Source organism: Agelaius phoeniceus, chromosome 19 (assembly GCF_051311805.1).
Source record: "Agelaius phoeniceus isolate bAgePho1 chromosome 19, bAgePho1.hap1, whole genome shotgun sequence".
In the NCBI taxonomy this organism is placed as follows: Eukaryota; Metazoa; Chordata; class Aves; order Passeriformes; family Icteridae; genus Agelaius; species Agelaius phoeniceus.
This window is the reverse complement of record NC_135283.1, coordinates 1,420,864-1,444,898: the sequence shown is the minus strand read 5'-3', so window position 1 is coordinate 1,444,898 and position 24,035 is coordinate 1,420,864. Positions and strand designations below refer to the sequence as shown.

Sequence of the window (24,035 nt, the reverse complement as noted above, 5' to 3'; positions counted from 1 at the left end):
GCTGAGCATTTGGAGTGTAAAAGCCTCTTCACCCTCTAAATGGGAGGAAAGGGAAGTAATGGCTGCATCCTGCCCTTGGGTCACACCAACCCCAGGCTGGGGCAGAGGGGCTGGAAAACTGGGAAAGGCCCTGGGGGTGCTGGAGACCGAGGCTGTACATGAACCCAGGTGTGCCCAGGTGGGAAAGGGGCCAGTGGCACCTGGGCTGTGGCAGCAGGGCCAGGGCAGTGCCCGTCCCCTGTGCTGGCACTGCTGGGGCACCTCCAGTGCTGGGCACAGCTCTGGGACAGGAAGGACATGGAGGGGCTGGAGCGTGTCCAGGGCAGGGAACAGAGCTGGGGAAGGGCTGGAGCAGCTGGGGGAGCTGCAAAGGGCTCAGCCTGGAGAAAAAGGGGCTCAGGGGGGCCCTTGTGGCTCTGCACAGCTCCTGCCAGGAGGGGACAGCCAGGGGGGAGCTCTGCTCCCAGGGAACAGGGACAGGAGGAGGACAGGAGGGAACAGCCACGTGGATGTGGCATTTGGGGTCCTTTTTAACCTAAACAATTCTCTGATTCAGTGCTGAAGGACCTGTTGGAGCTGCTCATGGTGTGGCAGAGCCCTCTCCCTGGTTCCTCTCCCTGGTTCCTCTCCCTGGCTGTGCTGGTGCACGTGAGGAGCTCTGGAGATTGCAGACCCAGGGCTCAGCTCGACTCTGGCTGGCAGTGAGCTCTGGAACCCTGGGGGTAGAACCAGAGCTTTCCCTGGGTTGGGGAATGTGAGATGGCTTTTCTTGGAGGCTCTCATGGCCTGTGTTTTCACAATGTGAGCTCAGAGCAGCAGTGCACCCCAGTACCCCAACAGGAGCCCTGGGGCCACCCTCTGCCCTTCACTCAGACTCCTGAAAACACAACTGTGAGAAGAGAGTGAGGAGAGGGAAAGAGGAAAAGTTCTGTCTGAGGACCTCAAGACTGAGAGGCCAGGAGGGTCTGATCTCCAAGAGATTCCTCTGGAAGGGAAAAAGCATTTGGCTCCCTGTGTCAGTAAAGAGAAGAAATATGCAGGAAATATTCACAGCAGGCAGTGGACCTTGAGAGCTTTCCAGCAGGGGACACCTGGAGCAGCTGCCCCAGCTGAATTCTTGCAGAAAATGGGACATATTTTCTCTTTCAGTTTTGCTGTGCGTTGGCCCATCTGGGATTTATAACAACCAAATCCAGGGAAGTTTTCAGAAATCCACAAGTACCATCTTTCAGCTGCCCTGGGGGACCCATGCCCAGCTTCTGGTTCTGGCTGTGTGTCCCTGATTGCTGAGAGGCATCCAAGAGTGAAAAGGAAAGATGGAAAGCATGGCTTGGGAGAACAGCCTGACTTTGCAAGGCCTGTTCTCAAACCCACTTGAACAACCTTTTTAAAAAATGCAGAGAAAATGTCAACATGAACCCATCTGGGAAACATCTCAGGCAAAATGAGGAAAACATGGTGGGTGGCTGTAAGCAATGAGAATACAAAGATTGTGACTAAGTCTCATTTCTGTTTCTGACCTTTCCCATCAAGTGGAGCTGGCTCTAAGTATGCACTGGTAGGAAGGAGATGAGTGCTGGAGCCATTGTCCCCCCCAATTTATGATTTTTCACTGGAAATTTTCTGAGGAAAGGTGCTGAGATCCGATCCATCACTCATCAGACTGCTTGTGGTGTCCACCCTGGGTGTTGTGATGCCCTGGGACCCTGCAGATAAACAGAGGGGGGTTGTACAGTGATGTGGTGAGGCTCTGCACACCTCCTGTCCCCATTAAAATGCAGAAGCAGCAAGGAGGAGTTTGAAGGGAGACAGGGGCATGCAGTGCCTTGAGCTTGTCAGTCAGCTTTTATGGAAGAAATAAGGAGGGTTAAAATAACATTTTTGGATTGAAAGTTGATTGAAGCTTGGCAAACCCCATCAAATCTTTATTTTCACCTTGGCAGAGATTTTTCTTATGAGTTAAATTATTCAGGTAGGGCGGCTAAACAGAAAATAACACCTTCAGTGTATGAGTAATACAAGCCAAAACCTAGGATGGGAGAGATTGTAAATAATCCATCATCTGCTACATTAATTCCTCTAGTTAACAGTAGTATTTAAATGGAGCAATTCATCTGCCTGTACGTCTTTTTCCTGAGTGCTCCAATCTATCAATTGAAGCCAGGTGCAGCTCTGGCTCTGCCATTCTTCCAGGAGCTGTCATTTTCCAGCTGTTTGTGGGGATGCTGGTTTTCCTAAAGACTCCTGGGCCAGCTGTAGCAAATGAAAGCAAGGAATTATGAATGTTGGCTGAAACGTGCCCATGGACAGTGTGAGACCTTTACAAAGTGCTTGAGGGATCACAGAATTGCAGAGTTGTTAAGGTTGGAAAAGATCTTCAAGATCCTGGAGTCCAAACTTCTCCTGAACCCACCATGGTCACCAAACCCCACCACAAAATTCACCCACGAGCCACTGAAAACCCCCTGAGCCCACCAAGGACCTCTGTGGATCTCTGCTTAAAAACTGTGTAACACAATTCATAAATTCCACAGCTCCTTGATTCTGCAAGTGCAATCGTGACTAATCATCAGGATTTAATCATCTCACCGATTATTAAAACTGGAAGAATATTAAATATAATTTCTTTCCAGTGTTGGCAGGTTGTGTGATTTTTGTGGAGATATGTTTGATGTTCAGTGTGTTCCCTACAGAACATAATTTTTTAAAGCAGAGGCACAAGATTTTTTTAAAGAAAAGCAAGATATGTTAGTAAAAACTGAAAGTAAAAACCAGATATAACCTGAAGCCTCAAATGATAATGATAGATTTTACAAAAACCCCCAAATTCCTTGATTTTGATTTCCTTCTGTCTTTTAAAATGCAGTCCCATGGCTGCTGGGGGGTGGTTACAGACTCAAATGATAATGATAGTTTTTACAAAAACCCTCAAATTCCTTGATTTTGATTTCCTTCTATCTTTTAACACTCAGTCCCATGGCTGCTGGGGGGTGGTTACAGACTGGGTGTTAGGAGGGTTCTGGCAGCTCTGCCTTTACTGGCTCTGTTTTATTTTCACCCTGTTTATGTCAGTGCAGGGCTCAGCAATGAGGGGATTTTGTCCTGCCTTGCCCTAGAGCTGTTCTCTACCCAGGTGATTCTGAGGATGGCTGTTTTAATTATGGAAATATTTTAAAATGCAAAACAACCTCTTTTTTTAAAAGGATAATTCCGTTTGGAACCGAGGGGAAGAAAACACAGTGCTAATATATGTGTTTGGGGTTTTTTAAAGATTTTAAACATCTTGTGAAGCAACACCTCAACTTGAGGCCAGTTTGAGCAGATGGCTTCCTTAGAGCAGTTGCCTTTAGTGATCAGAGCAAGTAAGAAATGTCCAGAACTTGTTGTGCTGTGTCTGGCAGCAGGAGATTCCCCGTGTGCAGCAGCAGTGACAGCAGCCCTGGGGTTCTCTTCTCCAAGGGCTCCTCTGCATTCTCAGGGATTCCTCTCCTCCCTGATCCCTCCCTGATCCCCCAGATGTTCTCCCCACAAGGATCCCCCCATTCCCTGGGATCCTTGGTGTGTGTGGGGAACATCCCCAGGCTCTGTGGTGGCATCCACGGTTCCTGGCTGCAGCCAGTGCCTGATCCTTGCTGTGTTTCCTGCAGCTCTGGGGGACGGGGAGAGCTCCTCATCTGGGGATGTGTGAACCCCAGGGAGCTGCTGGTGCTCCAGCTCCACAGAAATGCTGCCAGAGAAAGCTGAAGTGATAAAGCAACTTGTGTGTGACTCACTGAATGAAAAACCACTTTCTCTGAGAAGATGGTGGATCCTCTCCCTGGGATGGTGTAAACAGCCCTTTTTTGCTGGAAAAGTCTCATTTTGAGATATAAACTCAAGCCCCTCCTGTTTCCAGCCACCAGAGGTGATCACAGTGTGGGCTGCAAAGACAAGAGCTCGAGTCCTCCAGCCCTTTGGATCATTTTCTATTTTGACCAATATTTTTGTCTCCCTCAATTTCCATGACAACTCTTAAGTGACAAAAGTACTTTTCATTATGTGGACAGAAATAGATGCCCTGCACAGGTTGATGTGCAGTTCCCATCTGCTGCCCCAATGCACCACTCCTGCCTGGGAACAGGGATCCTTTAGTGCTGGGCTAAGTTTCTTGGAAAAATTCACTACAGGGGTATTGAAAAGCAATTAATATTCACAGAAAGATTACTGATCCACAGACCTTTCACTCCTCTGGCTTTTAAATAGAAGCATCTCCCATTCATACCATCACTCCTAATAAATGCTATTAACATTGTTGACTAATGACAATTTTAGTGTTTATTTATGTAATACAGAGGTTTTGTTTGCAATTAGAGCTTTCATGATTCTGCAATACGTTGTTCAGGGAGAGAGGGAGACCATCATTCCTGATTACATGTCTGTCATTTAGACAGAAAAAAGCAATTTTTCAGAGTCTCCCTTGTTAACATCAGCCAAGAGACTTCTCGAAGCAGCAGCAGCCAAAGTTCTGAAGTGGTATTTTAAGTAAATCACGTCAAAAGTCAACAGTGAGAAGATGTTTTATATAAGCAGTTGCACTGAGAATTCCCCGAATTCAACATTTGCCGTTGTGTTCCGCTCAGCCAGGAGAGGTGCACTGAATACATTTACTGCTGCAGGGCCCAGGGCTTGGCAGGTCAGAACTTGTGCCAGCATTCCTGGGAACTTCAGTTTCTCATGTTTGGTGCTCCTGTTTCTGGGTTTTTCACAGAAATCAGGATAGGGCACTGAATTTGGAGCGAGTCCTTCTGTTGCTGACATTTCTCCTCGTTAGTGCAAATCCACACATGGAAACAGCAGCTGTTGGATCACTCCTGTGCTCACAGTCTCCATGGAATTCTCTGGATCCCCGGGACTTTGGCATGGGGATGATGCCTGGAGAGGCTGGACAGAGTTAAAAGAATAAAGTGGGGATTTATCAAAAGGCCTCAAAGGATGCACCTTGGGCAGGGCAAGAGCCCAGGCAGGGCTGCACCCAAGGTGGGCCCAGGATGGACTCAGAGTCAGGAGTTTTCACCCTTTGATGAGTTCTGCTCCATTTCCACGCTGGGGTTCAGTGCCCAATCCCAGCTCCAGGGGATGCAGTCCCACCCTCCCAGGTTGCTCTCCTCCATTCCCTGCTGTTTGCACTTTTTGGGGCTGAGGCTGCAGCGGTGTCCTTGGTTCTGGGGCTGGAAAAGGATTGTTCTGTGTGCCTGAGCTGGGAGGAGACCTTGCTGACACTTTCTGTGCAGTTCAGAGTTATTTACCAGTGCAGTGCAGAGCCTGGGAAATAGGAAAGCTCCAAACAGGAGAGGAGAACTCTTTCCTTTTTGGGTAATGAACAGGGTGTGCTGGTCGGTGCCAAAATCTTCCATCCTTCCCTGGATGAACCATCCAAGGAGATGAATGGTTCCAAACCATCTTTCCCTTCCCTGGAACCATCCAGGGAGAATGGACAAAATCTGCTCCTGATGGGTTTCTGGCCATGGTGCCAGGCTCCAGCTCCCTGGTGGAGCAAAACACGAGGAGTCAGCAGAGTTAGAAAAATGGCCCTGAGGTACTCAGAACTGTTCTCCCTGACCTTCCTTGAATTCTTCCAGGCTCTCTCATCCATGGAGGAATTCAGAAACCTGGATCGGGACATTGAGGGCTCTGCGAAACGGTGGAAGAAATTTGTTGAGTCTGAGTGTCCAGAGAAGGAGAGGTTCCCCCAGGACTGGAAGAACAAGTCAGCCCTGCAGCGCCTGTGCATCCTGCGCGCCCTGCGGCCCGACCGCGTCCCCTGCGCCGTCAGGTGGGGCTGGCACACCCCTGGGGGCGGCAGGAGGAGCTCAGGGCTCTGCTGGGGTTTGGGAATGTCAGGACATTCTTAGCATGGGAATCCTGCAGCGTGGTTTCCTATCAGAGGTCTTGAATGAGCCCAGTGAGGGTGGGAGGCACCAGCACAGGATGCCTGGAGCAGCTGGGGCTGCCCCTGTGTGAGAGCTGAAATGAGGGATGTGGGACTCCAGGGGCTCTCCAAAATGCAGTTTATTGTGTCAACGTGTCACAGTTTATTGTGCCCAAGGTGTCACAGCAGTCCAGGGTCATGGGTGATGGAGCTGTGCCCACAGCTGTCAGCCCCAGCTGCAGACAGGCCTGGACACCCTTTGGTTTTGGTTACAGTGCATTATAGACTTTTCTTTGCTGAGCATCTTCATACAGTAGAACCAATCTATCCCTTAACTTTTACCTATAGCCTATCATAACTACTATAATTACCATATTCATGTTACTGTTCTCCAGTCACTAAAAGTTAGTACATTACAGTTTAAGCTAGAAGTTGGTTTTCAGTTTTCTTGCTGTAGAAAATTCTGAGACCTTTTTTCCACTTGCCACATTTGCTGCCTTGTTTGCCTGTGCTCTCTTTCTGCTTGGTAAAAACATCTTCTTGTTTGGGGTGGGTTTATCCATTGCTCTAAGCCATAAAAAACCCTTCTAACTCACACACCCTTTGCCTCCTTGGTTATCCAGTGAGACTGGCTCAGCAATTCTTTTCTTCTATATCAAAACTTGCTTCCATCTCTATTCCTTCTTCAGATTCTACATTCAAAAATCTTTCTGCTAAGCACACATATCTGTGAGACTTTCTGGTCAAACTTTCATCCTTCCCAGCACCCCTGGATCCCTGGAATGCCAAGGCCAGGGCTTGGGGCAGCCTGGGACAGTGGGAGGTGTCCCTGGGACAGTGGGAGGTGTCCCTGCCCATGGGATGATCCCTAAGGTCCCTTCCAGCCCAAAGCGTTGTGTGATTCAGTGATCTCTGAACTCTGCAAGGCAATCAACACATGGGATTTCAGTGGAATTTCTTGCTTAGTGGGATGCAAGCTCTCTGCCACCACCAGAGACAGAGCAGGGATGGAGCAGTGTAAGCAGGGTGAGGGGCAGCCCTGCCAAGTCAGAAATGAGCATCACCACACAGGTGTTGCATATCTGCTGCTGGAACATCCATTTCAGTTACTAGAACAGTCTGAGATTCTTCTTAGAATAGGAGTAGAAGTATAGGAGAATAGGAGTAGAATAGGAACAGAAGTAAAGGAAAGTCTTACAGAGGTTTTCTCTCTTTCCCCTTTTTTTTTTTCCCTGTAAAATGCAAAATTCATGTGCAGCTGGTTCTGAAAGTTGTAGTGGTGAATTATGTAGTGAAGGTAACTGGGCGAGGCTAAACGTCCTGGAGCCATGCAAAAGCAGCCTCCTTGTTCCAGGACAAACTAAAGGTCATTCACTCCATGAGGATTTGGTTTTCCCCTTCCCTGGCCAATGTTTTGCCCTTTCTGGGATGTCTCTCATGCTCCTGTTTCTCCAGTAGTTTATATTCCTGCACCACCTGATGTGCACACAGCAGGGTTTTTACTCAGTGTATGAACTGCATCTGTTTGTGCTTCAAGGTTCACAGAAAAACACAGATGAGACTAAGTGAATCTCCCCATGGTCACTGTTATTATTTTTTTATTAGAATAAATACTACAGTTTATCACAATACTAATACTATTCCACCTTTTTTCATTTCTTACTCTTATGGCTGGATTCTCCAGGTGTCTCAGCTGAAAATATTGGTTTTCCTGTTGCTGTTTAGCTTGAGTAAAATCAGCTCTTGGAATTTTAGGTGCATTTATGCAACTATAATTCATTTCTTTCTTACTCAGACAGCTCAAAAATAACAGGAACATCAAATTTCAGCCCCTTTCCTGTCTCTCTTTTATGAAAAGGGAATCCAAGTTCAAAAGCTTGGCTGGATATTTTTAGGGTTTGGGCACATCAAGTTTTCTGTTTGCACAGGAGTATTTAAATGGGGTTTTGTATTGTTTTGTTTTGTTTCTTATATCAAAGTGCAAACAGTAACAGTTCACTGAGCCTTCCCCAGGACTCTGGGGACTCTTCTTGAAATGCAGCTCAGTTATCAACACCTCAGTGTGCCCACAGGAAACACCTCACTGGTGACCATGGACATCATGGCCAGTCCATGGGTGCATTTTAGGAGTAATACTGTGGGATTTTAGGTGCCCTGGAGTATCCCAAGCTCATTTCCAGCTGCTCTTCAGGAAGCTCTAAGCCCCTTTGTGCCCCACCTCATGTGTCCCTGCTCTGTGATGATGGTGCAGGATTTCTTTAGGATTTAAGATGATCCAAGCCTGTAATGGGAAGTTGGGTGTTCCAGCCACTCTTCCTAGCAGATCCCTGGGGATGTTTGCCCAGCCTGGTTCATTCCCTGGACCCAAGGAGCATCAGGAGAAGTCCCTGAGTCACTCCTTAGAGCTTCAGGGCCAGCAGTGCACCAACAACTGTAATTTCCTGAGAAAGGATTATCCCCTGTAAATCTCTTTTCCCCTTCAATCTATTGAAGAATATCAGCAAAAAGCTTCTTGTAGCACCTTGTGTTTCTGAGTCCCCAAGGCACTGTTTCAAAAAGCTGAGATGTGAAGTAAAACAAGAGTGTTGTGACCTTAAATCTGATGGACTTGGTTATATTTTGTGACCTGAGCCTTTCCAGCAACAATTTTGACCCTGAACAGAAAAATCTTCAACCAAATCTTGACCCTGAACAGAAAAATTTCAATCAAATCTTGACCCTGAACAGAAAAATCTTCTTGAAGGAGAGGTACCAAAACTGTGGAAGCTTTTTTTATTTTTTTTAATTGCATTCCCTTAGGCATTTCTATTCCAACTGCCTTTCACCAGTCCTTGAAGGAGGTTCTCAGCTCTCTTAGAAAGAATTTGGCTGCCTTCAAAAGGCCTGAGTAATCCATCTGAGCTGCAGCAGCATTCCTGGGGTTTGAATATAACATTGCTACCTTTGAATCAGTGCTCAGTGTGTCTCTTTTTGCAAAGCACTGATGTCAGGAGCTCACCCTGGGGGAATCCAGCCAGAACATTCTCCACGCACCGGCTCCGCTCCAGCAGCTGCTGTGGAGCTGAGCCTTTCCCTGCTCGCTCCTTTGAATTTTTCCTTGTCGCTCTCATGCTAAGGCTCCACGCTCCAGACATTCTTAGAGCTCTTCCCTTTCAGCTTTGCAGATCAAAGCAATTGTGTAAATCATCTGGACTTGGTGTGGATGGCTGCTTCCTCTGCAAGGCTGCTTGGCTTGCACAACACGTGGCGGGTGCTTGTGTCTCGTACCTTAACTCATTTCTTCCCTCCTGAGATTCCTGAGTCAGTGCTTGAATTGTGCCTCTGAATGCAGCTCCCACTGCTCTCCCTTCCCATTTCCTTTGTCTGCCAGAGGCTGCTGTGTCCTGTGGCATCCCAGCCCTGTACAGAGCACCAGGCATTGCTGCTGAGGGGCAGCCCAGCCTACAGAGCATCTCCACAACTATTTCCTGCTCATTTTCCTAAGTTCACTTTCCAAATCATTTGAAGGATCAAAATGAAGACTGATTGCAGGACAAGTTCTATGAGGAGAGGCTGAGGGAGCTGGGAAGGGGCTCAGCCTGGAGCAAAGGAGGACCAGGGGGAACTTCTGGCTCTGCACAGCTCCTGCCAGGAGGGCACAGCCAGGGGGGTCAGGCTGTGCTCCAGGGAACAGGGACAGGAGCAGAGGGAACAGCCTCAAGTTGCACCAGGAAAGGTTTAGATTGGATATTAGGGCAAAACTTTTCCAGTTGAAGGATTATCAAACCCTGGCACCACCCCTGGAAGTGCTCAAAAGACCTTTGGATGGGACCCTTGAGGGCATGGCTTAATGGTGAACACAGTGGTGCTTGACAATGGTCACACTTGATAACCTTGGGACTCTTCTCAGACCTTAATTCTGGGACTCACAATTCTGGCATTCCATCATAATTAATCGATTATTTGCAGGGGAATCTGCATTTTCTGAACAAAGTGGCAATTTATTTTTTTTTTTTCCTCTCTGGCAGAGATTTTGTAGAAGAAAAGCTGGGCAGCAAATATGTGGTGGGGAGATCCCTGGATTTTGCCACGACCTTTGAGGAATCAGGGCCTGGCACCCCCATGTTTTTTATCCTGTCCCCAGGAGTGGACCCACTGAAGGATGTGGAGAAACATGGTAAATCAATCCTGTCCCCAGGCACAGCACAGCCTTGCTATTTATCTGCTGCATTATTATCTTAGCACGACATGCCTGTTTTGTTTGGATTTTTTTTCCCTCATCTCTTTGTAGATAATGAAGTAATTTGTTAAAAATAGATAATTGTGAGAGGATGCGATGGGATTTTGCTTTGGTTTTATTGTTTTTCTTAAAGGTTTTTTTTTTTGGATTTTCATCTGAAGTTTAATTTAAACTTGTGTTTTTCCTGCCCTGCCTGGATTCCCAGTGTGGTTCTCAGTGCAGGGGTCTCTGAGCTGGCTTTGTGCACAACCTGTAATTTACGTCAGAGATCTCTCACACGCTGTCAGATGCTTGTTGCCAAGAAAGGTTGAACCAAAGGACCCTTGAGGTCCCTTCCAACCTGCTATTCTGTGATTTTATGATCACTAAAAATAAGCAACAGCTCCCTGTAACAGATTGCTGCTTTATGGCAAAGTTTCCAGCTTTCCTGCCATCCTTCCTGAGCTGATTTCCATGTGGATGCTCAGCTGTGGAGCTGTCAGCTGGCTCCAAAGGGCCTTCTGTGAGATGCCTCCCTTGGGAAGGCACTGATGCCCCTGTCCCCAATGGCTGCAGCCACTGCTGTGCTCCAAAGCTGCCCTTGTGTGGAATTTACTCTGGGTCTTGGCTCCACTCTGGAAAAATTCTCATTTTCAGCCTGAACGTTCCTCTGGAGCAGAGGAGTCTGATGCCTTTGGGGCTGGACAGGACAAAACATCATCCAGGCTGGCACAATGGCTTGTGCATTCCTTTTCCTCTCCACAATGCACCCAAAATAATCATTGAGTGAGCCTTTACCAACATGGCCAGGAGCAGCTGTCAGAGCTGTTCAACTTTGCCCATGCTGGGGAATTCTTGGGCTCAGCTTTGCATTTCAAGCTCTTTCTGCCCCCAAACCAGGTGCCATTACTGGGAATGAAAGGCACACCCCCAAAAGAAGCTCCTGTGGTGTTCCTGCCTTCCCTTTGGAGCCACCCTGGTGATCCTGTCTCTCCCTGTTATTTCCTTGTACGGGAAATGAAGCAGTAAAATCAAACCATGAGTGCTTTAATTGGAATTGTAAAGATGAGTGTAGCTGAGCACCTGGGGTTAGCCAGCCAGAAAAGTTACAGCAAGAAGCAGCAAAAAGAGAAGGAATTAAAGAAAATCACTGCCACAGAGCAGCTGCACTGGCCTTCCAGCTGCCTCACTGGGGTTTTGCTTGTTATTAACATTTCTCTGTCCTTCATTAGGTGTTATTAAAGTGCTGGATAATTCCTGTGAATGGAAGTCAGCTTCTTGCAGATGCTGCCCACCCATGGGAGCTTTCCTTGGCATCACAGGGAGGGCTCTGCAGCAATCACTGCTGGGCTGGAAGGGCTTTGTGCCCTCCCTGAGTGCCCATCCCCTCCCCTGTGCAGCCAGCAAGGAGGGAGCAGGGCTGGCACTGCCAGGGCAGGCTCACTGATACCCCTCTGCAGTGGAAATAATAATAAATAATAAATAAATAAATAACAATAACAATAATAATAATAATAATAATAATAATAATAATAATAATAACAATAAATGCTCATTTATTACTCATCCCCTGGCCTGGGGTGTGTTCACAGGGGTCTGAGGATGAGGGAAGAGATGAGGATCTGACTCCATGTTTCACAAGGCTGATTTATTATTTTATTATATATATTATATTAAAACTATACTAAAAGAGTAGAAGAAAGGATTTCATCAGAAGGGTAGCTAAGAATAGAAAAGGAAAGAATGAATAACAAAGGTTTGTGGCTCAGGCTCTCTGTCCAAGCCAGTTGGGCTGTGATTGGCCATTAATGAGAAACAACCACATGAGCCCAATCCCAGATGCCCCTGTTGCATTCCACAGCAGCAGATAACCATTGGTTCCATTTTGCTCCTGAGGCCTCTCAGCTTCTCAGGAGGACAAATCCCAAGGGAAGGATTTTCCATAAAGATGTCTGGGACTGCCTGGCTCTCTGATTTGCCCCATCCCCTCTCCAGGCAGAGGATCATGAAGGCAGAGGAGAAGATCAGCAGCTTTGAAAGCTGGCAGCAGCCAGAGATGGTGGGAAGGAGAGCTGGGAGCTCTGAGATGGGTGCAGAGCTGTGTCCCAGGGGAAGCTGTGCTGAGGCTCAGCAGAGAGCTGGAGTTTGGGGGTTTGTTCTCCTCATGGCCATCTGTTCCCAGTCCTGTACCACGAGATGGTTCCTGAGCCTTGCAAGACAAATCTTTTCCTTGTTTCTCTCTGAAACCTGCCTGCTTTTGGCAGGAATTGGGAATTCAGGGCACACCACCTGCAGGAAGGCAGACCTGCATGCAGAGATAAGGGTGGGCAATCCCCAGGGATCACTGTGGGGATGAGTCCTGGCTCCCTGGCTGAGCCAAGCCCATCCTGGGGATGTCTGTGGGGCTGTTCCCTCCTGCAGCACACATTGGGTTTTTCTTCTGAGGTGCACAGAGCAGGGAGAGCTGGTTGTGCTGTGAGAGGAGCAGCAGGACAGACCCAAAACCTGGCCAGGGGATTTGCAGCCATGAGCACAGAAATGATCTGAGCCACTGGGATGCTCCAGAGGGAGCAGGGGAGGCTGAAGCATCATCAGAGACCAGTGAGGGGACAGGAGGAGCTGCAGGGCAGGGAATGACAGGGATGTGGGGCTGCACCTGCCTGGAGAGGGGAAAATCACAGAGATGGGGCAAATCCCTGAGCCAGGGCACCAGCCCAAGGCAGGGGATGAGTGATAAATGAATATCAGTTGTGATTTCCTCCTCCCAGCACTGCAGAGTGAGCCTGCCCTGGAGGGACACTGGGATCTGTCCCAAACCACCCCAAGCCCCTTCCCACGGGCTTTGCTGAGAAACCTGGAGGGTTTCTCTCTGCTCTCCAAGCCCCAGACCCCTGGGAGGCCTTGCTTGAGGAAGCTCCCAGGGATTTCATTTCATCCCAGCTGCCCTCTCCAAGCCCAGCCTGCATTGCAGGGGCTTTTCCCCACCCAGTGTGGGTGTTCAAAGCCTGGCTAATCAGCAGGAGAAGATTTTCATTTGTTATCCCTGTAAAATGTGTTTTTACTCCAGGTTGCAGGGGAATAATGTTCTTTAAACAAGGAGTGCTTGGTAACGAGGCACCTTTGTGTGGATGCTGCACTGTAATTAAAAGAGTTTGGGGGAAGCTGCTGCTGGGTGAGCACTTGGGCAAGGAGTGGTGACAAGAGAAGTGATATCAGGAGTGTGAGAGCTCATGTGTGAGGGTTTGGCACCTGCACTCACTCCTTGTTCCCTCCCAGGGAAGAAGCTGGGCTACACCTTCAACCACAGGAACCTCCACAACGTTTCCCTTGGACAAGGCCAGGAGCTGGTGGCTGAGCAAGCTCTGGATGTGGCTGCAAAGGAGGGACACTGGGTCATCCTCCAGGTACGGGGCTGGGGGCCAGTCCTGCCCCTCTCCCAGCTTGGTGTCCCCTCCGTGAGGGGACATGGACACGGTGTCACCTGTGTGTCCCCAGCAGCCACCTCTGCCTGGGATCAGGCTCTGTCAGGTTGGGTTTCTCCTCCTGGAGCTGGTGGTGGGCAATTTGAAGAAATTTGTAGGGGCAATTTGCAGAAATTAAGCAAATTTCGACCTCCCAGGCAGATTGGTCCCTTCACCTACCCAGGGAAGCAAGAGCTCTGTGGTTGTGTACCTTAAATCAGTATTTCCCTGTCAGGGTTTTGGTCCCCTCACAAAAGAACCATTTTAGTGTGAGTGTGTATCTGGACTGTCTGGGAAGGAAGAGACAACTTGAAGGAACTAAGCAGGGCCTCCCAGGCTGATTTTGTCTCTTCAGCTCCCCAGGGAGGCGAAGGGGAGCACAGCAAAGGCTGTGAGATTGTCTAACCTAAGTTTGCACTTCCCTGTCATGGTTTTGGTCCCTTCACAAAATGACTGAAAACCTCAGTGCAAAAGGTAAAGCTGAATTTTATGCTCTGCTTGCTAAATACAATGGCACCTCCTCCAGGAGGAGAAGAATGGGCAAACTGCAGTTGGTTTATTAATGCTGAAATCCTCTCTGTGTTGTTTTTGCACTCTGGGATCAGTTATGGAACCATCACTAGTGGATTATGACAGGTGTGCAGTGCAGGAACCTGTTCCACACCTCCCTGGGCCTTGGTTTGCTCCATGACTGAATGAAGAGCTCTGTCCTGAGAGCCCCTGGGCTCTTCCTCTGCCCCTGCACCTCTGAGAGCACGGAGGGGCCACTCAGGGAGGGAACTCTGCAGTGGGGCTGGCTCCCCTGGGTGCTATTCACATACTCTGAACAGAGAGAGACAGAATTCCCTTTCTCAGGATTTTTCCTAGGGAAGGCAGAGACATAATTCCCTTTCCCAGGACTTTTCCTGGGGAAGGCAGAGACAAAATTCCCTCTCCCAGGATTTTTCCTGGGGAAGGCAGAGACATAATTCTCTCTCCAAGGATTTTTCCTGGGGAAGGCAGAGACATAATTCCCTTTCCCAGGATTTCTCCTAGGGAAGGCAGAGACATAATTCCCTCTCCCAGGATTTCTCCTAGGGAAGGCAGAGACATAATTCCCTCTCCCAGGATTTCTCCTAGGGAAGGCAGAGACATAATTCCCTCTCCCAGGATTTCTCCTGGGGAAGGCAGTGAGAAGCACAGAGGGAGAAGAGAAAACAATTCTCATCTCCACTTGCTGCTCCTGTTGTTTTTGCACATGTGGAATGTGTTATGGAGATTGTTCACTGAGAGGGATTTGTTAATTGGACCCTGGTGAGGGTTTTTTTTTGATTGATTGGCCAATGGGGTCAAAGCTGTGTTGTGGCTTTTGGGGACAGTCATGGGTTTTTCTTTAGTATTTTTTAGTATAGTTACAATAAAGTATTAGTGTAATATAGTATAGCTTAATAAAGCAATATTCTTTGTTCAGCCTCCTGAACCAGGGGTCAGAGCTCATTATTCCCTACCTTGAGGATGCCCTGCATCAATACCCCTGAGCATCCCAAAGTAGGGAAATGCTGCCAGCTCTCATCCCAGCCCCACAAAGTGCCTGAGAGGCTCTGGGGTGTGGAGGGAGCTCTGTCTCTGTCAGGTGCTCTCTGGAGCCATTCATTCAGGGAGCCTTTGGGTTTCCTGATGTGCACTCGCTGATGTCAGCTCTCATTACAGGTTTTGGGAACCCCTCTGATTTCCTTGATGTGGATTATATAAACTTTCATTATCACTGAATTGTTTGCATAAAATTAGATTAAGACAAAGCTCGGAGCCCTGATCTGAGCCCGCAGGCCTGGTTATGAATTGAAATTAAATATCCTTGATATTTTGATCCTAATTTTTGCTTTTTTTTTTTTTTTCAAGCTCCCTCTTAGGTAAACAATGCTGAGCTTCTCTAGAGCTTTTATTATACAGAGGGCTGCAATCCTGGCATCTGCCTTTGAGGTGGTGCAGATGGAAATATGCAGCTTTTTGAGCCATTCAGTAATGCAGAGTGAAAAGTTCTTTTCTACAGTGCTGGTGTGCTGCTGTAAAGGATCTGTCAGCAGTGCCAGGCCCCATGTGCTGTTTCAGTGCTAACAGACAAGCACTGGGAGCCTGAAGGGTTTTTATTGCATCCATTCCCATCTTCTCTGGCGGTCAGAGCAATCAGTAAGAGGTTAGGCAGACACTGAAGGCTAAATCAGCAGAATTCCTCCCTGGGAGGGTGCCCAGAGCAGCTGGGGCTGCCCCTGGATCCCTGGCAGTGCCCAAGGCCAGGCTGGAGCAGCCTGGGACAATGGGAGGTGTCCCTGCCATGGAGGGGTGGCATGGGATGGTTGGGCTCTGCCATCAGTCAGGGGGGGATCAGAGCAGCATTTGCCATTTGGTTTATCTAGAAAGATCTTTCCTGAGAGGCTTTGGTGACAAATGCCTCACAAAGAGCTCCAGGAGTGTTTGTACAAGATCTGGAATGACACAGATGACTCAATTTACGAAAGTGCCACAGGATTTGTGGATCATTGCATTAATAATAAAAGAGAGGCCAGAGCAGATCTCAGGGTAGTTTTACCCAGATTAATTAAACTCATTATTTGAAGGCTGTATCCCACCCACAGCACAGTTATACCCAGGCTTCCCATTTGTTTTTGAGCAGACAAAAAGCAACTGTTAGCTTTGCTTCTGTATTTTATCATCCCTGACCAACAGCTCAGCTCTCGTGGAGCTCACGCCCACGTTCTCCAGGACAAACACCTGAGGGGATCATCTGGGTGGCTTTTTCACAGGTGGCTCGTTACTGGTTCTTGATTGGGACCAGACATAATGAGAGTCACATCTTGGAGCATTAATGAGCCAGTAAATGAGGTTTGGGAGGTTTTTGTTGGATGACAGGAGCAGGATCGCTGCTGTGCTGGGAAGGGCTGTCCTAGGGCCACTTCCTCTCAGTCCTGTTGCCTTCTGACACCACAGGAGGCAAAACAAAGACAAAAACACCCTGGGAAAAGTTCCTCAGCTCACTCTGAAAATGGAGGTTTTTATAAATTACTTATTTAATGAGAAAGAACAGCAGAAAGCCTCCCAATCCTGCATTTCCATGGGCAGATAATCCCCCTCACCCTGGCAGAGCCTGGCCAGAGCTCCCTGCCCCTTCAGCACCAGTGTTGTTCCTGTCTGGTGGCTTCAGCTTTGCTGAGCTCTGGTACAGGGTGCTGACAGGTGAGTGAAATCACAGCTAAAATGATTCTCTACAAATACAAATGGTCCAGCTGCAGAATAGGAGCCCCTGAGGCCAAAATGCAGCTCTTTAAAGGAGCCTTTGTTACCTGAGGGCTGCAGAACAGCCCAGCTCAAGCCCAGCAGCTGCTCTGCTCCTGCCATTGGTGCTGAAGGGCTGAGCTTGATCTCTGAGCTCCACAAAAACCCCATTTATAGCAGGTTCAGCCTCTGGGTCTCCTTAGCAACACTTGAGAGCTTTGGAGGGCTTGGAAGCCTCTGCATTCCATTGGGGGGTGCAGGCAGAGCTCACTGCCAGCTCCTCGTGGCTCTGGGGGCAGGAGCAGCTGGGCCCACAGCTGGAGATGCTCTGTGCAGCCTGGAGAAGGGATGGTTCCATCAGCCTGGGGCATGGGCAGTAAAGACCAGGCTCTCCCAGTGGTGTCTGGTGATGGGGACAGCCTGAAATTCAGGAAATTCCATTTAAATGTAAATACCGGTTTTTTTTTTCCCCACGTGAATGGCCAAACAGGGCATGGAGTTGCCTGTGCAGTTTGTGGTGTTTTCATCCTTGGACACATCCAAAAGCTCCTGGGCCTGTTCCTGGGTCACTGCACTGCCTGGCCCTGCTTTGGGCAGAGGGGGATGCCAGAGGTGTCTCCACCCCAGTGGCTCTGAGATCTCTGCATTCCCATTCTGCCTGTCCATGGTTCCCGTGTCCCTGCTGCCTGCAGTGCCCTCTGTGCAGGCAGGAAGGAGCTTTGCACTCAGCCATGAGTCAGCACCAGCTCTGTCTGCTCTGTCTCCCTCTCAGAAGCCTTTGCTGACCCAGTGGCCACCCCAGTCCCAAATGGGGTTGATCAGCTAAACAGCAAAGACACAGAGAAATTTGTTTGTGTTTGTTCAGATGCATGTTTGAATGCACTGATGCAGGGAAGTGCTCAGACTTTAGATATTCCCAATTTAATTGTAGTCTTCACCCATTAGCCAAAATGTCACTTCCCTCTCTTTGTGATCAAGTTAATTTAATTCTTGAGCATCTTTCCATTTTCCTTGGTTGCTGCTTCACTGAGTCAGGTTCATGGATTAAATTGAATAACAGTGAGTTCCTGGAGCAAAACTGTGTGAGATTCATCACTGTATCAGAAATCACAGAGTCCCAGGATGGGGTGGAAGGACCTCTGGAGATCATCTGGAGACCCCTCTGCTCCAGCAGGGTCAGCACAGGTCCAGAGGAGGCTCCAGGGTGATCAGAGGGATGGGGCAGCTCTGCTGGGAGAGCTGGGGGTGTTCAGGCTGAGGATTGCTCTGCAGTGAACTGAGTGTGGCCTGAAGGGGCTCTGAGAGAGCTGGAGATGGACTTTGGACAAGGGATGGAGGGACAGGACACAGGGAATGACCTGGAGATGGACTTTGGAAAGGGATGGAGGGACAGGACACAGGGAATGAGCTGGAGATGGACTTTGGAAAGGGATGGAGGGACAGGACCCAGGGAATGGCTCCCATTGACACAGAGTGGGTTTAGATGGGATCTTGGGAATGAGGAATGGCAGGGTGGGCAGGCCCTGGCACAGGTGCCCAGAGCAGCTGGGGCTGTCCCTGGGTCCCTGGCAGTGCCCAAGGCCAGGCTGGACAGGGCTGGGAGCAGCCTGGGACAGGGGAAGGTGTCCCTGGGACAGGGGAGGTGTCCCTTGGACAGGGGAAGGTGTCCCTGGGACAGGGGAAGGTGTCCCTGCCCATGACAAGGAGTTGGAATTGGATGAGCTTTCAGGTCCCTCCTAAGCCACCCCTTCCCATGGTTCTGTGATTCTGACATCCCAGGCCAGGCTGGTGGCATCTCCTGGCCATGCCAAGCCCTGGGCACAGCAGTGCCCTTCCCTGTCCCCTGGGGTCCCCCAGCACCATGCAGTGAGCAGGGGCAGGGCTGGGCTGGCTCTGGCTGGGCAGCCTGGCTGGCACAGGGATGGAAAACCAGGGAATGTTTTCCCTGAGGTCTCCCAGAGAACGAGGCTTTGTACAAACATCAGTTTTCTTTGCTGCAGGAGGGATTTGTGAGGAGGGCTGGAGGAGAGGGGCACTCTGGGGCAGGGCAGGGTCCCCAGGTGCTGCCAGCACAGGGAGGGGAGCCTGTGCTGCTCCGTGTCCATGCGGTGCTGTCCCTGATGGTTGCCATGGCAATGCTGGCTGTGATCTGTGTTCTGCCTGTGCAAGCACAGGGGCTCGGCAGGGAACTCCCAAAGAAAAACTCTGGTGCTGCCATGGCCCTGCAGCACTGCCCTGAGAGGGGAAACAGCACAGGGATGGCATGGGATCAATGGGATGGGATGGGGATGGGGATGGGGATGGGGATGGGATGGGATTGATGGGATGGGGATGGGGATGGGCAGTGGGGATGGGATGGGGATGGGATGGGGATGGGATGGGATGGGATGGGATGGGATGGGATGGGATGGGAGGGAATGGCATGGGCAGTGGGGATGGTCAGAGAGCAGGGGATGGGCAGTGTGGGTGGGCAATGTGAATGGTCAGTGTTGACAGCCAGTGAGTGCACAGGGCATGGTCAGTGGGATGGTCAGTGTGCAGGGGATGGTCAGTGTGCAAGGGGCTGTTTCACATTGCCCACTCTGTCTCATTATTGATAACTGACCCATCTCTCATTATTGATAACTGACCCATCTCTCAGTTACTGATAACTGACCCATCTCTCATTATTGATAACTGACCCATCTCTCAGTTACTGATAACTGACCCATCTCTCATTATTGATAACTGACCCATCTCTCAGTTACTGATAACTGACCCATCTCTCATTATTGATAACTGACCCATCTCAGTTACTGATAACTGACCCATCTCTCAGTTACTGATAACTGACCCATCTCCCAATTACTGATAACTGACCCATCTCTCATTATTGATAACTGACCCATCTCTCAGTTTCTGATAACTGACCCATCTCTCAGTTACTGATAACTGACCCATCTCTCATTATTGATAACTGACCCATCTCTCAGTTACTGATAACTGACCCATCTCTCAGTTACTGATAACTGACCCATCTCTCATTATTGATAACTGACCCATCTCTCAGTTACTGATAACTGACCCATCTCTCATTATTGATAACTGACCCATCTCTCAGTTACTGATAACTGACCCATCTCTCATTATTGATAACTGACCCATCTCTCAGTTACTGATAACTGACCCATCTCCCAGTTACTGATAACTGACTCATCTCTCAGTTACTCTGACCACGTGTTCTCATTAGATGTGTTCTTTCAGGTTTTGTTACCTGTCTGCTGAGAATTAATTTGCAAAGTTTCTCTCCAACCTGTGAATCCCTTCTGCAGCGTCCCTGTCTGGCCTGGGCAGATATATTCATTTGAATTATGAATTCTTAGTACCAGCCCATGTTTGGCTGCATCTATTCCTCTTTTTCATTCCTTCTATCACAAAAGGACAGGATATAAATGCACTCAATTATCACTGGACTGGAAATATTCCCTAAGTTGGCTGTTAGCAGGCAGTGATACCCACAAATAATGATCACTGGTGTCATGTCAACACAAGCAAAAGCAATTATTTTTGAGGCATCTAACACCACAAAAGCAGATGTGGGAAGAAACTACCAATTAGAGATGAAAACGCTTAAGGTCAGATATGCAGACTATGATTAAACTGATACTTAATGCACGATTTTTCTTTTGATATTTTGTTGAGCTCTTTCCCAGCTTTATAAAATCTCTGTGGTGTTGGCAGCACTTTGGTTGCAGGTTCCTGTCCACTCCTTCCTCATTGTTTGATTTGTGTTTGTAGAGTGAACAGGTTGTCTGGACCCTGGGATGATCTGATCTCCCAAAATCCTGAAATCCTGAGTGCACCTGGTGCAGCAGCACTCAGGTGTAATTGCATTTTGCCTACTGCTCCTCACACAGTCCTTGTTAGTGAGAAAACAACCCCAGAACAATCCCTTTGCCCAGGCATCTCCTCTCATCTCCCCCCACACCCCAAACTCCATCTCAGTCACACAGTGTGAGCACAACCCTAAATCACTTCAGGTGAGGAGACTGAATTTCTGCAGTTCTAAATAAAAATATTGTTCCCAGCCGCATCAATCAGATTTGGGGCAGCAGAACAGGAGGCAGCAAAGTGTCTGAAACAACAATTCTCTTGGCTCACACCCCCTGGTCCCTCTCTGAGTGCTGACCCATCCCTCCAGCAGCTTCAAATGCTGACAGAAGTGACAGCAGCCACCTCTCTGTCCCAGCCTGAAGCACCTCAGCTTTTCCTTTCCACAGTGTTCATCCCCTTCTGCACTCCCAGCTGGGATCTGCCCGTGCCTGGCTCACCTGGAAAGCCAGCAGGGGTTTCTGTGTCCCCTTGGGGAGCCCCTGGGATGTCCCTGTGTGGCACCAGCCCCTGGCACTGCCAGCACATCCACAGCCTCAGGGAAGGGCAGGGGTGCTGGAGCAGGGCAGAAACGGCATCACCACCCCTGGAAGGGCTCAAAACCCCTGTGGCTGTGGCACTGGGGACCTGCTGGCCATGCTGGTGCTGCTGGGGTGATGGATTTGCTGAGTTTAAAGCTTTTTTATTTTTTTAAAGCTTTTTTCCAGCATTAACAATTCTGTTTCTCTCTGTGACTTCCAGCTCAGCTGCACTCTGTGATTCTCTCAAGTCCCCTAACACCCTGAAGCAGTAAATTGGCAGTTTAGTTCTGTGCCATATGAAAATGCACTTCCACTTTCTTGCAGCCTGCTCTGCTCACCCTTCACTCCCTCCCTCCACCCAAGGCTCTGCTCTCTCCAGTGGGTGAGGCCCTCCTGATGCAGTGTCTGCTTTTGTGGGAGTTAAATCCTTCAGGATTTAAGAGCAGTGGGAGCTGGGTGCTGTTTACAAGATGAAGGCCCACCATGGATTTATGGAGTGGCAAAATCCCCTTTGCAGCTTTATTCTCTGTCTCTCTCCTCGTGCATTGCTGAGCACTGAACTGTTATTTGCAGGAAATAACTGTGAGGACTCTGAGCTCCCTTCCCTGAGTGATAATAGTTAATTCTGAAGCCATCAGTGTGTGTATCTGTAGCTGGGGTTGTTTTCCTGAGTGCACTCCTTTGCATCTATCACCAGTGAATTCCTGCTGCAGTGTCATTGCCAGTCACTTAGAATGATGGCATCCTTCTGCAGCTCTTCACTACCAGCCTTTATTTGCAAGACTTGAAATGGCTTTGTCTTATGAGTTATTTTGTCAGCTCACCAATCATTTGCTCTTCCAGATGCTTTTATGATACGGTGAAGAGTTAAAACTCCATCAGTAGCCTCCTTACCCCTGTTGCTGTGTTTTAGCTGGTTGGTAGCCTGTGAGAAATTCCCTTTTACCTCAGCAATGCTGGTTTGGGGAGGATAAAGAGCTGGTATTGATCAAAATCCGTGCCTGGGGATACAGGGACCCCACAGAGACAATTCCAGCTCTGTGCAGGGCCTGGGGAAATCCCCTCTCCAGCCCCCAAAAAGGATTTCATGGGGATGAGCTGCTGTGTTTAACCCCAGGTGGAAACTGAGCCCCACCTGCTGCTCCCTCACTGCCCAGGGGTGGGAGGGGGCAGGATGTGGGGTTAAAAGGGACATTGAGATCCAGACAGTGCAACAGGGAAAGCCAAAGCTGCCCAGGCACGGGAGCCAGGGAAGGAATGCATTCCCCATTTCCCGGGCAGGCAGGGGCTCTGTCACACCCTGGGGTGACTGGGGAAGGCAAACACCCTCCCCACCAACATTCCTGCCCTCTCCTGCTCCTGCTGAGCAGGATTCCACGGGCTGGGACCTCCCTGGGGACAGCTGGGACAGCTCCTTGTCCCCCAGGCTGCTCCTTGGCCATGTCCCCTTGCCCAGCAGGGACTGAGTGACCCCTCCAGCGTCCAGCACTGCTCAAACCCAGCCTGGGGACAAGGACAGCACCTCCACCCCACCCCACCCACCCACCAGCCCAGACTGGGATCTCCTCACATATCTGAGCTCTCTAAAATGGGCTGGAGCTTTGAGATTGCTGTTCTTTCCTAGCTGATGCTGCTGGGGAGGGATTCCTGCCCTGCTGGAGCCCCTGCCAGGCTGGCTCATGTCAACACTGCTGCCTCCTGAGCTGTGCTGCACACCCTGCACATGTGGGGTCCCTTTGGGTTGAGCCCATCTCCTCCCAGAGACCTCTTCCTATTTATTACCTCATGGACTCCTCTGAACAGCTCCTCATCTGCTGCTTCAGCTTGAGAGTCCTTGCAACAAGTAAGAGATGAAGCATCTGTTATATGGGGAGAGGCTGGGGTAATTTAACCTCCAAAAGCCAGGGTTTGGCTCAGAGACAGCTGGGATTTGGATAAATTTGGTTTATTTGTGTGTTTAAATCCCTCCTGGTAGAAGAGGGAGTCAAAATCCTCATAGTGGAGCTGAGGGAAAGAGCAAGAAGCTAAGGGTTAAAATTGAGATACAATTTTCCCTTAAACATTCATTTCATTTCACTATCTTATACTATTTTTTGATTTAAGTTTTTTTACTGTGAGTGTGCTTGAACACTGGCACACACTGCCCAGGCAGGTTGTGGAGACTTCAGCCTCGCAAAAATCCAAAAACCCAACTGGACCCAGTTAAAAACCTGCTCTGGGTGACCCTGCTGGGAGCAGGAGGGGGGCATGGGGGATCTCCAGGGGCATCTCCAGCCTCGGGGCTCCAGTGATTCCACCAGGCTGGAACAGTGAGAGCCTCCCCAGGGAATATTCCTGCAAATTTGGGCTGCTTTGGGCTGGCCTGGCCTTCCATGGGCGCTCCCTACAGACCTTGATCATGTTATAGTTTTATAGACTCTCTGGTAGGTTCCTGGTTTCTGGAAAAAGGCTTTATTATTAGCTTTTATGGTTTTCAAAAAAATTGCTTCTTGTAAGTACTTTTTGACTTTACCATGGCTGGGTTTTGTGCTCTTTTCTGTTTTTTCTCATTTGGACACAACTTCCACTTTCTGAGGAATGTAATTTTACTCCTAATAATCTCCATTACTCTGCTATTTAACCATGAGAGCTCTTTCTGGCCCCATTTTTAGGTGATATATATTTATTCTCAGCCTCTAATATGGTTCCTTTATGTAATTTCTCTGCCACCTCCAAGCAGTTTATCTTTCTGGCGGCTGCTTTTAATTTAGGTTTAGCAAGTTCCTTGTCCTTTCTTGGGCTGGGATAAATCACCATCCCAAGTGCCTGTGAACACAGCCAGTTTGGAT

General features: G+C 49.0%; 1 protein-coding gene across 2 annotated transcripts in view; it reads left to right on the top strand.

Moving 5' to 3' along the window:
- DNAH9 (dynein axonemal heavy chain 9) overlaps nucleotides 1–24,035 on the top strand; it is a 161,040-nt gene that overhangs the window by 112,591 nt on the left and 24,414 nt on the right. For both annotated transcript variants that reach the window (XM_077188209.1, XM_077188210.1), the window contains 3 exons: nucleotides 5,619–5,812; nucleotides 9,916–10,064; nucleotides 13,383–13,510. In XM_077188209.1, coding sequence (XP_077044324.1) covers nucleotides 5,619–5,812; nucleotides 9,916–10,064; nucleotides 13,383–13,510 — 471 coding nt within the window. The remainder of the gene's footprint in view (nucleotides 1–5,618; nucleotides 5,813–9,915; nucleotides 10,065–13,382; nucleotides 13,511–24,035) is intronic.